Source organism: Tyto alba, unplaced genomic scaffold, assembly GCF_018691265.1.
Source record: "Tyto alba isolate M040663 unplaced genomic scaffold, T.alba_DEE_v4.0 Super-Scaffold_22, whole genome shotgun sequence".
Classification (NCBI taxonomy): domain Eukaryota; kingdom Metazoa; phylum Chordata; class Aves; order Strigiformes; family Tytonidae; genus Tyto; species Tyto alba.
The window spans coordinates 25,660,936-25,678,426 of record NW_024881296.1 but is presented as its reverse complement, the minus strand read 5'-3'; the positions used below and the strand labels follow the sequence as shown (position 1 = coordinate 25,678,426).

Sequence of the window (17,491 nt, the reverse complement as noted above, 5' to 3'; positions counted from 1 at the left end):
CTATGCAATCCTTGTACCTGCAGACCTCCCTGTGGACTAGGCAGGAGAGTTAACAGTCACACCAAGCCCCAGAGCCAAGCTCTCAACCAAAGCAATTCCCTTTAGACACCAGCAATAACTTGGCCCCATGGTGGCAACACGGGGTATGTTTCTGGAGTCACCAGTAATGCTGGTCCTAGGTGAGCTGTGTATTCAGAAATGATGGGGTTTATTTCCTGGCACGTTTGTTCTTCACTTATGTATATTTTCATGCCTGCCAGCACTCTGAAATCTAGACATTGAGTGTTGGGGGCAGGCTAGATGCAATTTTTCATGCTGCTGACACTAATTGGATGAACAGACCTTCTCAGAAGGGGCAGTGTAGGAAATGTGTATGGAAAAATGACAAAATAAGGAGTTTCACAGCTAAATAAAGACAAGTGGCTGAAAATGGTTTTTACAGCTTTGGCTTTCATATGTTTCATTTGGGAACCTAAAACCATTTTGTACAACAACTAACAGATTAAGATTCACAACACCTTTCTGAAGAAGATAATTGCTCCTGTTTTACAGATGGAGAAACAGAGGTATTGAGGCTATCATTTGAAAATACGTCCCCTGTTTTCAAGTCCCCAGATTGAGATACATTTAAACCTAATTCTCAGAAGCATTAAATGTCACCATTTATATTCATTCATTTGGCATTGTTTACACATAGTCTCTGAAAATCAGATGCGTTGCCTCCTAACTTGAATGGTCAAAATAACCGAGGTGATGTGGCGAAGATCACAGAGCAACTGCAAGACGAGAGTGAGACTGGGACTTGTATACCCTCATGACACATCCCCCCTTTTACTCACTGAATATGTGCCTTGGATCCCCTGACATTACATCAACGATAATGTTTGGGTTATTGATCAACTTTATAGAGTCATTTTACCTTGTCTTTCTAGCCATCGAGAAATTGTCTTCATGTTTTTGTGATTAAGTTTCTTATTGTAGAACTAGCATGGAAATGCAGTGAGAATCATTTGTATCACCTGATTTTCCCCCATTGTTTTGTTTTTTTCAGCATACAACAGTTTTGCCCTTTGTATTAATCGAGATGAGAACAACACATCATCAGTATCCCAGCAGGAGCTGTGGACTGGCGGCAGTGTGTACCTTCGCTGTTGGCTATATTTTATGGTAAGGGCTGTACACGCTGTGTTTTCATATTGTATTGGGGGTTTTGTACTGCTAAATTTGGGCAAATATTTCATTATGGATATAATCGCTAACAGATTCACGCTGCATGCCTCGTTTGGTCCAAGACCTGGGCTTTGTCTGGTTTCCCCAGATGCTTATATTTTTAGAAAGTATATGCCAAACCTCACACAACAGGAATTTGTTGAACAATCCCATGTAAGCAGTGGTCTTTCCAAGGCTACATTTTTCAACCTTTTTTCAAGCTAAATGTTTTTCTTGGACCTTAGTTTTATTGCTTAGGGTTTTTGTTCTATCAAATAAAATTGAGAATAGGCAAATGATTTCCTGCATCAGTATTGAAGCGGCAACAGAAAAGACAGAACACTGTCTTTTTTCTTTACTGGTTCATAAATTCTTTATGTAAAATTGATTACAGAATAAGCCAGTAATCCAAACACTGTTAAGTTTGTTTTAAAAAATGCAAATGTTTGTGAAAAATTAAACTAAAACAGAAATAACTTTTCTTATACAACACTAAATTAAGTCTTTGGGCAGTTTCTGTTCAAGCACCTGACTCACATGACAGAGTTGATTTACTTTGGTCATTCTAGTATTTTATTTTTCACTAAACCTTTGTTTTATTTACAATACTCCTGTGATACTGTATATCCTTTGTCCTTCCTGAAAACATTTCATGACTCCCTGTTTACTTACCATATTCTTCCTTCTCACCTCACAATATTCTTCCCTCAGCTAAGAGGATATTTTCCAAAATTGTGGATAATACTGCTTCTTCCACCAGTTAAGTGAGATAAAACTAATGAGAGAGGAACACAGGCCCAAGGCAGTACTGTATACTGCTTCAACTATGCAACTTGCCCCTTCAGTCCAATGAAAGAGAGGCCATTATTCATACCCATCCATGCACATGGAGTGATCATAAAATGTTAGTAATCCAGCTGAAGTGGGATGTTATGTCCCAGGACAACAGTCACATTCTGCCATTTGCTTTTATAAACATCCATACCATTCTTAAAAAAGAGTATTTGTAATTGTAAGATAAGGACAGCTTCATGCAAAAAGGCATGTAAATGATTCCTTCAGGAGAAATTAATTAATTTTTTTTAACCCATATATAATAATGCGTAACTGTGATATTTCTCAACCTTCCTCTGAAGGGTGCCTAGAGACAAGTTGACAGGTACTGGACCTGTGATCTGACCTCTTACAGCAACTCCTGTTTTCTCAGAATCATTGGAGTAGACACATTGGAGTAGGAAAATTGAAACAATTCAGTTCTGCAAGTGAAATAAAACCGGAGGTGTCTTAAAATCTTTTAAGAACGAGTTACAGTATCAATGTGATACTCACATGGCTTGATCCTGCCTACTACAGAGCATCTACATCCTACAGCTACAAGTAAAAGGTAAAAGGAAATTGTAGGACAAGTAAACCATGGGAAGAAGCTTCTGCATTAAGAAATTAACTACTAAGCAGATACCCAGTTACAGTCTACGATCATCTCCCTTTGCTTTTGCTGTTTATTGGTTTTGCCTACAGGCACATTATTTCCGGAATGGACAGAGCTACTCTCAAGTGGCTCACCTTCTTCCAAGTTGTGATTTCTCTAAAGATGGTCTGAAACAGTTGCTTATTCAGCCTAAAAGGTCATCCTGCTAAATTCTCCACTTAAAGTCCATTTCATAGAGTACTGTAGAATAGAATACCAGGTTGGGAGGTTCTCCTTATGGAAGAAGGTCTGTGGGGAACACTGGAGGCAGACACAAGCTACACTGTGACATCACCTGCAAGTTCCACGTGTCTTCAGCCTGCATGTAGTATTGAAGCCTCTCTCCAAGATTTGGTTGAGGCTGCAAGCCAAATCTTGCCTCCATGATATCGATACCACGTATCCCACATTCACAGGTTGGGAAAATCTGCCAGAAAGTATGAAAATTGAGCATTTTTTCATCCCTCTCACACAGAGTGTGCCTGCCTTTCACAGCTGAGGTCCTCTATCTTCCTGCTGCTAAGTGTGACCACATTGAAATAGAGATCTTAATCACTTAGAGGGTTTGGAATTAATTTGGAATTGCTTCCCTTGTTGGTGTACCACTTAGACCCCTCAAGGTTAGCACAGTGCATTAAAATGAGACTACACCTGCAAATGACCTAGTTATATACAGCCTGGTGGAGCATCCTTCCTTTGTACCTTTGGTTGTCCACAGGTCCCCTGCTGGCGCTTAGTTCTTGGCTTATGTTTTTTTCCCTAGAAGTTAGGGATATGCCGCTTGAGAATTTGGACTCCCTACTTCATTGTTCCCTCAGCAGAACTGTTTTCACTGCAGCTTTCTCAGTATAAAGTGGAGATAGTTGCTAATCAGATGTTCTCTATGTTTGCCCTTGAATTTTGAACTCTCCCTCCATCTCGGATGAAACCTTCTTACCATGATACATGATTTATATATCATGTTGCACTTTGTACTGTAAAGGAACATACAGGAGGATAATGTTTAGGTTTGATTCTGTTAATGCATTTTTTCAACCCCAAGTAGAGGAGAGTTTCTGTTTTATTTCATATGTGACTGAATCTTTCGTGTATGAAAGAGATGGTGGAATAGTAAGCTTTTATTATATATATTTGATAAATGAGAAAACAGGCAAACGATTCCGAATAGAATCACTGAAGTTGGAAGAATATAGCTAAACAACTTGATATACCCTGATCATTATTCAGATACATGTTACCTTTCAAGAAACATCCTTTCTTGAAGAGTAAAACCTTTTTCTGTTTTTCTTTTTTTTTGAATTCTCTCCCTTCAGTCAGAGAGCATTTGAGTAGGCGCTTAGCTCGTGTGTTCCCTATGAGGGGGAGCTCTCCCTTGCTCTTAAGGAACTGTGCCCAGGCAGAGCATTCACAGACTTGCATTGCCTGTTGCAGACCATACATGGACTTTCAGGATCAAGGCCATGGGATAAGACGGGAAAGGCCGATTGGCTTTATTTAGCATGTCTTGAAAAGGTCACAATTTGTATTGAATTGTTAAATCTAGACAGTGCTAAGAAAACCCAAGAGCTTGCCAGTACTACCAGAAAATACTGCCAGTGGGTGTACAGAGTTGGTTGTCAAGGAGCAGAAAAGAGCCAGAAATGTGTTGCTTCTTGTAATAAGAATGACCTCATGGTAACTAATATCAGAGCCTAATACATCCCTAAAATAAACTGAGACAAATACGTTTATTTTAAATGGTTTTCTTGTTCCCTCTGCTTTTGAGTGCTTGAGGATGCCAAAAAAACAGACCCTAAGAACCTGACTCCACTGCTCTAGTCATGTTGGGCTACGTGTTTGGGAGCAAAAGACTCGATCTGCTCTTGTTGCTATCTCAGATCCACTAGGAGCTGCCTGCACATGTGCCAAGCTTGGACTTGATTCATTCTTTCATTCTTTGATAAATCTATTTAAAGAGCTCAGATACCTTTAAACTTTCATTTGAAAATAAAGTTTCTCTAGAAGTGACTTTAGGAGAGTTCTGTAGATTTGCCAAGGAGAGCATTTAGATAGGGTAATTTGCTGAATTCCTCATGAACAAATTTAAGAAAGGAATGTACACTGAGAATTCGGAATTAATTTGAGATCGATGCTGTCAGCCTTGCTGTAGGATTTCCACTAGCGATTCTCCATAGAAGGAGAGGAAAATCAGAAAGAGCAGATGTTGGCAAAGGGGTAAGGGTCACAAACCTTGACATTCGGAAGAGAGGGTTGGACAGTTTGAGTGTGAAGCTTGGTGGGAATTGACATCCATATCAATAAAAAAGGGCAGGATTGAGAACGATTTCTGAGGTTGCTGGTGCTGATGGAGCGGGACAGACACAGCATGGCTGTGGTACAGTGTGAAGACTGTATGAAGGGAGGGGGTCATAAATGCTTTTGGAAGTGAGCACTGGGGACAGAAATTCAGTAGAGATCAGAGGAGTCAGGGGTTGGGGAAAAAAACAAGTGAAAAGGCCTTGAGTCGAGTAAAAGAGATGAACTAGAACCATGAGTTAAAAGAGAAATGGGTAAGGAAATGTGGAGCTCACAGGTCAGCAGCTTGAAAGCTGAAATCATGCAAGTAAGTGAGAAAATCTGGGAGGGGGAGAGAGACTGGATTTGAAATCAGAGTGGAAGGCTGATGGAGAGATGGGTGATAGATGAGACAATGCAGAGGAGGAGAAAAGAGAAAAGAGTTGGAACCAGAGCTACTTAGAACGGGAAAGAGCAGGAAGAAATAGAAGCTGCAGAAATAGGCCAGGAGAAGATTAGCGTCCCCTGTACCTGACCCAGAAGGAGGGTGGGAGAGCAGAAGTGCTTTCAGCGAGAGAAGGCTGCATGGATCCTCAGCCTGTTAGGTCTGACATAGTCATTATGGACTGTTACATTCTGGCTCCCCTCCACCTCCACATCCTCAAATGTTTCAGTCAAAGCAACAGTACAGTCACAGATGACATGCATGGATAATACATTCTCACTTGCTTGTGCAGCTCCTTAAAATATAGCTCAAGAAGGCATAGCAACCATTACTATATTTAAAATTATTATTTATCAAAATAGATGACTTCCAAAGGTGACAGCACCTTGCAGCGAATGTGCAGTTTCTGTTATTCTAGCTACCTGTACACGAACACAAATTTCTGCTAAGCTTTGTTCATCCCAGAGGGTGCCAGCACCATGTCATGCTGCGTATGTTTTGCATGTGACATGATTTGCAGCTGCAATTTTTCAGGACTTGTTCTGACTGCATAAGCCACTCCATACCAGTAGCACAGCCCTAAGACCCATGTATTGTTCAGCACCACTCAGATCAATGGAGAGGAATTCAGCATAAGAAACTGGAAAAAGACTGGATGATTGCTGTTATTTCCTAACTGATGACAGTTTATTGAACTTATTTTTAAGTCTTTAAAATTTCTAAACAATGTACATTCCTGGTGTAAGTGACTTAGGCCTGGCTGGCTGGTATTGTAAGAAGCCAGGCATCTGAATGTGGCTGAGATCTTAAGTATTCTGCCTAGATGCAGAACAAGCTGTACTATGTTTTGGGAGGGCGGAGGGGAGGAAAAAAATCATAAGGATTTATGAAAATGTGCTTCACATCAGTTGGTATTAGAAACCAAAAGTTGAACAGATTTAGTGTGGGTCATTGAGTTCCTGCCTCTGAAAGCACAGGGTTGGTCCCTACTCTATAACCACAAATGATTTGTTCGTTCAAGTTTTGAATGACTCAGCTGCTGTAAGCCCGTCACCTCCTTTGGGAGACATTCCACAATTTAATAGTTCTGGGTACAGTTCTCACTTTCTGTGGAAAAGGAAGAGAGTGATGCTAGAAAAGATCATGAAATAAAAGTGTAGAAAATGCCCATGTTCTGTTGTTTGGTAAAGAGTAGCCACAATGGAAACTGGCCTAGCTTTTGTTTGGGACCAAAGATTCGGCCTTCCTTTCTGCCAGCCACTGGAAACCTGAATGGCCAAAAGGATGTGCAAAAAGATTTGATACTGCAAGAAGTAACAAGGAAGGTACTGCCGTCGTAGATCAGAGTAGTCATGTATCCAGGCTCTAGCTGTAGCTAATGTCAAATGCTTCAGGAGAAGATTTAGCAGGCAATTTTGGGATTACCAGCCTATAAGCGAAGTTTTCTTCTAAAACCTATGTGAAAAAGTAGATCAGTCTTGATGGTTTATATACCTTGTACTCTTTGAACTTAAGCATAACTGTACACATTCCTAATGCTTGTACAGTCCTCTGACTTCAGAAGCTTGCTAGAGTTGCATAATACAGCCTAGAGGAGTGGACTAAGTCAACTTCCAAGCTTGTATACTTCAGAACTGTTTTGAATATCTTGATTTCAGTGATGTATCAGTAAAAGATAGGGTAGAGGATTCTGGAGGTTAATTAGGTATCATGCAGAAAGATATTGCCATTATCAGATTTTAATTTATTGTCTCAGTTCTGTTGAAGCGCTTCTTCTATTATGAGGAAGAGCGCTGGGGGGTCTTCAGCCATTTTATGGCTTGCATTGTTATTCCATGTCCTCTCATTCACTGCTCTTGAAAAGTTCCATGGCCCCTCGTCTGGTAGTTCCTGTTTCCAGAACATGTAGTACTGATTGTTGTTTGGCTGCAGATTTTGCTGAAGGACTCAACTTGGTCAGGAAATGGGTGGAGACTCTCAGAGTTCAGACCACAATGTGCGGCCAAGCTGTGATGCCTTGTGAGAGTATATGCAAACTGCTGTAGCTGAAAGCAGCCATCATGAAGGGAGCAACCATTTTCTGCTACATGTCTCCCATTGCCAAATCTTTCAGGTGTCATGGTTATCTGCCATTATACCTCTGTGTTAAGCTTGCTTCTACCGGGACTAAGTTTTACACATGCTGTTGTAACAGCTGCATTACTCAGAGCTAATAGGTAGACCACACGTAAACCCCAAGGTTCCAACAATTTTTTGTAGTTACTTTTCCTCATTACCAAAAGATCTGTAGCCAAAGAATAAATGTACGGGTATCTTCTATGCATAGTTTTCATTTCCTCCTGTTGACTTTGATAGGAGAGATATGTAACATCTACTGTATCCTAGAAGTGAAAAACAGCTACAAAGTCAAATTTTTGACAGAATTTTTTAGAAGAAGCAATATTGTGTGTTTTCAGATCACTTTTTCTGGTTTCTACACCAGCTGGTTGAAAATTTCTGAAAATCGCCAGTTTTTTTAACAGGCATTTGAATTTGAATACAATGTATGCATGTTTTCATTCCTTCTTTTCTTAGCAGTTCTAACAAATGGCTAAATGAGTACAATGACCTGTAACACATTCGTCTTGGAAAACACATGGATATGTCCACATGGACTGCCATGGAACCAAAACACAGGAAGGTTCAAGTTAATTTTACCTTCTCAAAGTAGCTGGTCCAGTTTTAGCTTAAACTTTTTCTCCTCGGTTTATTTTTATCTAAACGACCCATTTTTTATACCTGTTCAGTAACAGGGTCTTAAATTGGATCTAGATTTGCACTCGTAAGTAAACCTTAATACATGCTCCCCTGTGCTTATCTAATAATGAGGTTGGACAGGGATAATGACTGCTAGAATTGCAACGTTGAAAGCATTCATTAACATTAGTAATCAGCAATCTTGTGTGGAAGTTTTATGTCTGTGGTTGATCAGCCCTTTATTGTGCGGTGTCGAGATAGCTTGTATTCAAGCAGGAATGAACCCACTAAGAAAGGCCATCAGGTGAGGTTTCCATGGCAGCAGCTGTCCCTTTGCTGCTCCTATTTGTGATACAGACAATGCAGGAATAGTCAGTGTGTCACTTCTCAGTGGAGAGGAGTCAAATACTATGCCATCCCAACGCAGCGAGCAGCATGGTACAGCTCGTGTAAGAACGATCAGGTGGGTTTGTGACCGTTGTCTCCCGAGTGGCACTTGTTACCTCTTGTGCTCAAAGCATGAGTTCCTACAGTGTGGCTGCACCAGGGACAGGCGTGCAACGGCTACGCTGAACGCCTGAGCAGTGTCACCAAGCAATGAATGGGCTCCTGTTCTGGGCAGCAGAGAGCAGAGCGCACGGGCTGTACTCAAAGACTGAACTAACCAGAGTTCACTGACATTCAGGAGCTCATCAGTGACTCATTGGTTGGATTTAGAAAATATCTTCTCTTTCCAGCATAAATGCATTCTAGAAAATGGCACTTCTGCTTGGTTCGTGAAGTTGGCTACGTAGGCACAGGTTAGAAGGTCCCTTGAAAAGTCCTTCTCTGAAGGTGGTTTATAGTGCTGGGGAGTTTCATCACACCAGAGAAAATAAATGGAACAGGAACACTGGCGCTTTTTCAAGCTTTTTCCATGGATCTTGTTTTTCACAGAATCATCATAAAATTAAAGCAAATGAAACTGAAAAATGTTAGGCAATAATAGACACTCCCTGCTAAGCCAACCTGGCAGCAGAGGACATCCCATTACCTTCTACCCAACTGTCACATCTTTTTCTTTGATCAAGAGGAACATGGTATCCCCTGTTACCATGGGTTACACAGGAACCATTTATTTTTTCACAGATACCTTTATCTTGTCAGGTTAATTCTGGCACAGAAGAATGTTGTGGAAAATAACTGTAAAGTACAGAGATCATTTTCCATATGTGAACTCATTTGGAGAAAGTGTTTTTAATCTGCATTTAGATCGTGCAGATTAATTTACTGACACATGTAAATTCTTACATGAAGTGTCCAACTGTTAAGGGTTTGGCTATAATAAAAGCTTTTCTAAGGAGGAGGGAAGCTATGACAACCATGTGCATTTCCAGGGTGATGGAGAATTGTTAAGCAGGGATTCTGTACTCTCTGTGTGACAGGCATTTATGGTAACAGTTTTGGGTGGACTTCTGTGTCTCTGCCCTTCAGGAGCCTATGACTGTTGATCTAGTAATCAAGCGTTCCTTAAAACAAATAGAGGTATCAGCAAGGGAAGCAAATCATATGGACATGGAAATCCCCATCAATAATGGTCTGTGCAGCTGCTGAGTCTTCTCTAGCTGTGCTTCACTGTGAGCTTCTCTCTCAAAATTGCCGGGTCAGAAAGGAAGAGATTTACATTCCTGAAGAGATCCCAGCATCTCACGGGCCTCAGCCTGTCTCCAGTGAGCACTTTTCCCAGTTAGCCTCCATAATGCTTGCTCAGTTGTTTGGCAGCGTTTGCCTTTCTTAGCTTCCACCTGCTGGAACGTATGGGCTCGCACTGCTCCCTCTGACTTCACCACTCATCGTGTCAGATCTCAGTGCAAAAGCTATCCCTTCAGAGGGTACACGTGTCCACTGCAGACACACACAGCGAAACCACATACCCGCAGTGCTGCTTCAGGCTGCTCTGCAGTAAAGCTGACACCGTGTCTCTTGGGTTAGCATACCAACAATGTCTACTGTAGCTGAATGCTAAAAATCTCTGTGTCACCAGCAAACCACCATCATTCCTTTTCCTTGATTGCATATTGAGTGGAGCTGGGCAGAACTTCACTGATGAGGTGGTTTATTTTTGGTTTTGTTTTTTTTTTAATGTTTATCCTACCTGGAGAAAAGTTACGAAATCTCAAATAATACCAACTAACTGAAAGAAAAGGAGGAGCAACCTAAAACACAGGTGCTGAAGAAATTATTCTGTCAAAGAGAAGCTGAACCATATGTTTCTGGCAAGCCCAAAAACTGATGCACTAGCCAGGTGTAGTGAAGGAGAAGCAGCACAAACACTCAAACGTGCAAAATGAAAGAAGGATGCTGCAGAAAGCAGAGACTTGGGCTGTGTAGGAGAGCCGGTGAACCCTGAACGCTCTTTGGAAAAAGAACCTGCTTGGAACAGAGGGTGCTGCCTGAAACAGGGGTGTGTATTCCTCATGAATATAAATGCAGCGAGGACATACCTACCTACATCAGAACATTAAAATTGGCCAGCTGCTCATATTAAATTTAAAACAAACCAGTAAGAATGTGGGAAATCAGTCAGAGTTTCATCATTTGTGTTTTCTGTTCTGGGTGGATGTCATCCAGCTGCTCCAGCTCAGTTGCAACTTGCAGTCCTTTCTAATAATTGCTTTTCAGGTTACAGTAGTTAAGCCTATAGCCCAAGCTAATTTTGAAAAACAGGGCTGTAAGAGTCAGTACTTGTTATTTTTGTTTTGTTTCAGGGTGTGCTGGATTCACCACGTTACAGGAGTGTGGGTGTACCCACTTCTTGAGCACCTCAGCCCAGGTGTCAAAATAATCTTTTTTGCAGCTGTTACCATAATAATTAACATATTCTACTTGGTGGGAGAGGTCCTGAACAACTACATCTGGGATACCCAAAAATGTGAGTATTGTTTTAGGAATGAAATACACTGTTGGGACTTGAGCGTGCTCCTCTGAAAGTTGAGAACATTTAAAGCTGGCTAAAACAAAGAAGGACAGAAGTTCCACTGAGACGTCTTGCTTGCTTGATCCTAAAAGCAGCCGGATGAACAGAATGGCTGCTGGAGAGCGTGATGAGCTATGAATATGTATTCTTTTTTATAACTTCTAATACTAATTCAAGAGATGTTGGCAATTACCTGAGAGGTTTACAACCCACTTATTAGCTGATGAGCCCATTAAATGCAGCTAGGATAAAGTATCGTTCTGTGGGAATGCTGTTAATGGTAAGCTAAGACTTAGAAATAAAAATGTATTCTTCTAGTATTTTCAGGTATAAGGTGTTTTCTGCTTATTAATTTACTCAAGGAAAATTAATATGTTCATGTCAGTAAAATAACAGGAATGAAAGATCACCTTAGTGCAGAGTAGACATAACTGCAGACTCTACATCATCTACCCTGCCTAGGCCACCCACTGCTGAGTAGAGGAAGAGGGAAAATAAGACAAACACAAGATTAAAAGTAGGCTCCTTTAATCTATGAAGTATGTTTTTCATTTATCAAATTGCCTGAAATAAGCAAACAACATTCCTATCGCCGCAGTGGCAAATCACAACTGGAGTGAAATCCATGCTCCGTGGGAATTCTGTCATTACATGCATTGGGCCCATAACATGTTGGGACCATATGATCCGCCTGTATCCCCTTTTGGGAGAGTTAGTGTGCACTGGTTAATACAGCGTAAATTCACATGGTAGTTTATTGCACACACAAATCCCTTAACAGGTCCTCCAGTACTAGGTAGAACCTAATGCCAGAAGCTCAATGCAGTTTTAATCACTGTTTGCTCATACTAGCACCCAGGTATAAAGTGTCTTTTTGGGTTTTGCTCTAGAACCAGCAATCATTGTTCACAGTCTGGTTTTCAGTCCTCAGATTGATGTCACACTCACATCTATTTAACTTATTTAAGTTAATTCAGGAAAGAAGTTTCTAAAAGCGGCAGCCGCAGGGAATAATTTCACTTCACCTAAGTCCTGTATGAAGAATAATAATATGGTGAAGAATCACATGTTCTTACCAAGTCTATGAGTAATTAAACGGTGAAAAATCTCCCTCACTATTCTACAGTATGCATAACAAAACCCCTGGTTCTTGTGTCTCTCCACCCTAGAGGAGCTAATGTCAATCAGGTCATTCTTCCAACCTCTTCCAAGGTTCGCCATGGCCTTTTTATCCTCTCCATCGTTTCCTTGATTCAGTTAAAAAATATTGATCCAAAGTCCTTTGTGGCTCAAGCACTTGCAAACCAGAAAATACCATGAATCACCTGCTGGTTTGCTGTGCTTGAAACACTTTGCATAAACCTAACCTGAAGCATATGGCAGGCACACCATAAACAGCAGAGATGTAAAATAATGCCAGTCTGTCACCATGCGAGACTGGGGAAATATTATTTGAAAGCTATACATTTAAAGGGGGCTTTTGAGCAGTAAGCTTGCAAATCAGAGCAGTCTGACATGAGATTTCTGGGGTGAGAGAGGGTTGTTTTGGGTTTGGAGTTTTTTCCTTTTCCTCTGGAGATGCATTAAATAAAACCTCACTACTGACAAAATGATTTGCAGTTAGTTTTTCCAAGTTAAACCACAAACATGGTAGGCAAGGAAAAATTTGCCCTTTGTACAAGCCAGTGTCTGTCCACAGTTTTGAGGGTATCTGCATTCCTGCCAAACTATTTGATGCATCTGCAGTAGAGTGTTTCAAAAGAAAGGAAAGAGGCTCTTTTAAAAAGGCAAATAAAACAGCTCATTTAAAACTATTGGAAAAGTTCCTTCCAGCAGAAAGTAGAAGAGTCAAGATTGGCTCTGGAGCAGCCTTGTAAACCCACTGTAATCTTTTGGACCCGGCCTCTTGTTTTGGTTGTTAAACCTTCAGCTGTGGCTCTTCCATTACATTGGTTTGCCAGCAACACCCAGGGCCATTGTACTTGGACTGCTGGCAGTGCACAGACCCATTTGTTTCTGTGTTGCTTCTTTCAGCAAGGCAGCTCTGCAGTTGTGCTTTCTAACTGCAGATGGGTCTTACTGTTTCCCATATTGGAATTAATAACTATGTTTTTAAAGTGACTTCCAGTGTACCTACCATCTACTCATATATTGCATTAGCAGGTGATCTTACTTGTGACTGGATTTTCCTCTCAGCATTCTCAAACGTTGCTTCTCTTTTGCCTTCAGTCCTCAGAAGTCTTTCTTTTCCAGCATGCAGGAGGCCTGAAAACCTCCAAAAGAAATATTTGTATTTGAGATGTCTGGCAGAGAGGGCTTAGTCAGAAGAACAATACTTTTGTCAGATACCAATAGTAATTCATTGTCCAGTAACAGGCATATGAAATAGCTGAATGTTTTCAGTGCCAGAAAAAACACAATCTGCTGCCCAGCCCAGACTTTGCTCAGCATATAAAAAAGACAAGTCCTGCAGCAAGGATAAGTGCTTTAAGGAGCCCTACTCTCAACTCAGCCCTCCTGATATTACTGAAAGACATGGCTGTTACAGGAAGAGAGAGGAACCCTATGAACAGTAATTGATTCTTCATTCTTGTACTCTCAAAAAAGGGAGATGTACATGCAGATATTTTAAAATCCACTGTTGAAATGGAGGGGGGGGGGGGCGGCATGTTAAAGTTACAGAATTCTGAAACACAATTTTTAAAACTTGCTTTCAAATCAAGTCAGCTGCTTAGCTTCAGCTATAATAACATCTACTTTAATTTGCCTGTAGGTAAGCAGAGGAGGTGAGGGAAATAACTGTTCCCAGACCCCTGCAGCCGTCAAAGGCTGAGCGTGCGGCAGGGGGCTAGGCTGATTTGAAAATGGTTCAGAGGGAGGGAGGGTTGTGCAGTTCATTACTGGACAACCACTGCCATCAGGTGTGCAGATGCTCTTTTCGTTCACAGCAGGTGAGGTAACACATGCAAAAGCATGTGAGCAAGTAGGGAGAAACAACAGCAATAAAAGGAAAAGAAAGATTAATGCCTTAGAAGAACCTCTCTAAGTAAACTCTTCATTTTTGTTCTTTGAGAGATTTTTAAAAGCTGTTCTCCATATGTTTTCAGGTATTGAAGAAGGAAAAGAAAAGCCAAAATTGGACTGAATAACAGAGGCAACATGGAGGATTGTTTATGGCTCCATGGAAGACTTCTCATCCCCGACAGCGGTTGGCATAGAGAGGAATCTTTTGGAAAGGAGGAAGTTTAATGGGCCCTCTGCTCAGTGCAAGGTTATTTTTGAGTTTTATAAGGAGGGAAAATTATTTTAGCTAAGAATAATAATAATATTTCAACCTCCGTTCCTATTTCTCCATGTTTGCATGTGACATAAACATATAAGATGTGTATTTATCTCCATGGCATTCTCAACATACATTTCTTGCATCAAATAAGTTATTAAATCATTAAATCTTTTCACTTTCACCAAGAAGAACAATGAGTCCATTCTCTGTATTGTTTGAGAAAAACTTAACCAGATAGGTCTAATATGGGGAACAAAACAATCCTATATATTTCAAAGTACAGTGTAAAAATACAGTAGAAGTTAATTGCATGAATGTATCCAAAGGAGAATTCAATCTGGCTGAAATATTAATGTAACACTATGTAACAGCTGCCTTAAATTGGTGATGTTAATAATTTTATCAGTCCAGTAAAATCTTATTTGCGGTGTTAGACTATCTGAATATGGTGCAACTTTCCTTAAAAATGCCTAAATAAAGATCAAAGTATCCCTGCATTTCTGTTTCTTCATGATGATTCTCGAAATTCTAGATGGATTGATGGCATTTGAATGATATTCCAACAGCAGCAGCAGCGGTGACAGACATCACGTTGTGACAGATTATCAGCTGCAGCTTAGGGTGGGAAGCCCAAAGCACAAATTCTGTTGACTTGTCATTTGAAGAACTTGCATAACTCATGCTCTGCTGCTAAGTCTAGAACATTTTTGCATTTTTTTTATTTCACAGCGATTGTTTCCTTCACTGAATTCAAGAATTCATTCTGACGGAAAGAATGTGTTAAATAAAAATATAAAATGCCAGAATGCCACACAGCTGTACACATTCTGCTAGAGCACACTCCGAACATCTCTGCTGTATTTATTGCACCACTGAATGGCTGAGACCTCAAAAACTGGCTGTTGATGGAAAGATTCCTCTTTCTCAGCAAGTTTTGCACCTGCTCAAGATAATTTTTCTTCTTTCTCCTTCTAGTACTATGTCATTTTAGGAGGTACTGGAAGTGTAGTAAGAATATAAAGAGAACGGGAACATCAGAGATCAAAATTGCATAGCTGAACCCACAGGTTGGTGTCCAAGTGAAAGAAGACTCCCTTTCAGAGGTACAGCATAGAGACACTTAAAATTGTTATCCCTTGTATCTGTGAATATTCAGCACCTCAAAGAAATAGACTACCAAGCTTAGATCTCAGTTAAACCCCTGGGGTTGACAGTGTTAGTGACACAAAATGTGGTGGGTTTCATTTGGTTTGAGGAAATTTATAGTATTCCAAGAAGGTTTGAACTCAATGTGTCTTCTCAGATCTCAAAAAGTTCTCCACCCGCTATGAGCTTTGAATCATCGTATTTAAAGTAAAAAAACATTTTAGAGCATTAAATCCTGCCTATGATGTATGAACCATAATATAAATAACTTAGAGGCCTGTGTACCCAGAGAGTCCTCTTCTAGACTGTGTTCATTCCCTTTAGAATTACACAATCTATCATTCTTAAGAAAGATGATGGATAAATGAGGGCTAAAGTAAAAGTCACTTGTAAGCTTGCCAGATTTCAACCATCTTGGCTGAAATTGTCCCTGAAAGGTATTTCTCTTGGGGGAACTATTTTTTTGGTGGAAAACTTTTTGTCAGAACAAGTCATCTATTTCCAAATGCAAGTGTATGAAAAAAAAAATCATCTGGAAAACTTTTCTCTACTTTTCTCTTGCTGTGGAACTGGGTTTTTGGAAGGAGGATAGCATTTATGTTAATAGCACTTCTGAATTTATGGGGAAAGTCTATTTGTCTTTGTCCAAGTTTTAGAAAAGTATGCCTGCACTTCCCTGTGGTGCACAGGTAATTCTCAAAGTGTTTATCAACTTCAAGAATGATCCATCTTGTGGCTGAACAGGATTTTCCCTACCATCCTTGATCTGCTGAGTTTCTCCAGGCCTGACTACCCAAGACACACTCCAGAATGGGGACCCCAACTTTGGTTCCCATGTATTGTCAATACCTCCCCAAAGCTAACACAAATAAAGCTGCCTGGACAAAATATGAAGGAAGCAAAGCTTTGATGAATCCCAAGCAATAAGAATAGATTCTAGATGGATAAACTAAGTGAAGAAACTCTACCTTTTCCCTTCAGGACTGCAGTAAAATTAAATAAGTAATGTTTGTTGAGTATGTCATAGCTGCGATGATAAACCACATAGAAAACTCTGTAAAGGAATCATTACTTTTATTGTCAGAGAAGAATATAGCATGCAGTAAATAAGACAGGCTGCCACACCTTGAAGCACAAGGAAAAACAAAATACAGTTTCCTCATTCAGTAGGCGCCATCCATCATATGTTATGAATGAGGCACAGGAAAAAAGATTGTGTGATCATGTAATTAAAGGCAATATCATAATTCATACTCACAAGGGGCCAAATTAAGGTTGAACAGACGGCCTTAATTCTGACATTACCTCACTCTTGAATGCCTGACTTTGCAATCTCAATACTACTCTCTTGATTTAGTATAGAACACAAAAAAGGGGGGATTTTTTGTTTTAAAAGGCTGGTTAGGAAGTCTAGCCACAGATTTGCCATGAATTTCAGTACATCCGAATCTCCTATTTGGCTTTATAAAGCTCATCCTCACTTTCTTCATGCATTTAGCTACTCCGAAACATACATGCATAGTTCCCATACCATTCTGTTACAGACTTTTGCCACAATTTCAAAATTAAATAATTTTAGTCTGTGATTTAGTTTGTGTGTGATAAAATCATAGTTTGTTGTCTCTCTGCAGCAAACATTGCCTTATTTTAAAGGAAAATGACAAATATTTTCTCTAATTTTAAGTTGATTCTTTGTGCCTCTGCCCACATGAGTAGAACTAGCTAAATTACCACCACTGCACATCAAAGCCACTTGGACACAGTGAGTAGACTGAAAAATGGCTAACCGTTCTGCAGGCTCCCACGTGGCAGTTGATAATGGCAGTAACAAGACACACTTCTTAGTTCATTTTTCCTATTGAATTTGCTATTCAAAGACTATTTCAAATCCAAACAACAATTTCTTCTTCGCCTTTTATTTTCTATAAAGATTGGTCAGTCTGCAGGGCTCCAGTACACACTTCGGTAGCTTTT

At 40.2% G+C, this 17,491-nt stretch overlaps 1 protein-coding gene across 1 annotated transcript in view; it reads left to right on the top strand.

Moving 5' to 3' along the window:
* Positions 1-14,868, top strand: part of AIG1 (androgen induced 1) — a 122,446-nt gene extending 107,578 nt beyond the window's left edge. Inside the window, exons 4-6 of the mRNA XM_032983208.2 lie at positions 1,052-1,167; positions 10,880-11,043; positions 14,196-14,868. Of these exons, the coding sequence (XP_032839099.1) occupies positions 1,052-1,167; positions 10,880-11,043; positions 14,196-14,233 (318 nt within the window). The 3' untranslated portion in view covers positions 14,234-14,868. The remainder of the gene's footprint in view (positions 1-1,051; positions 1,168-10,879; positions 11,044-14,195) is intronic.
* The last annotated feature ends 2,623 nt before the right edge of the window (positions 14,869-17,491 follow it).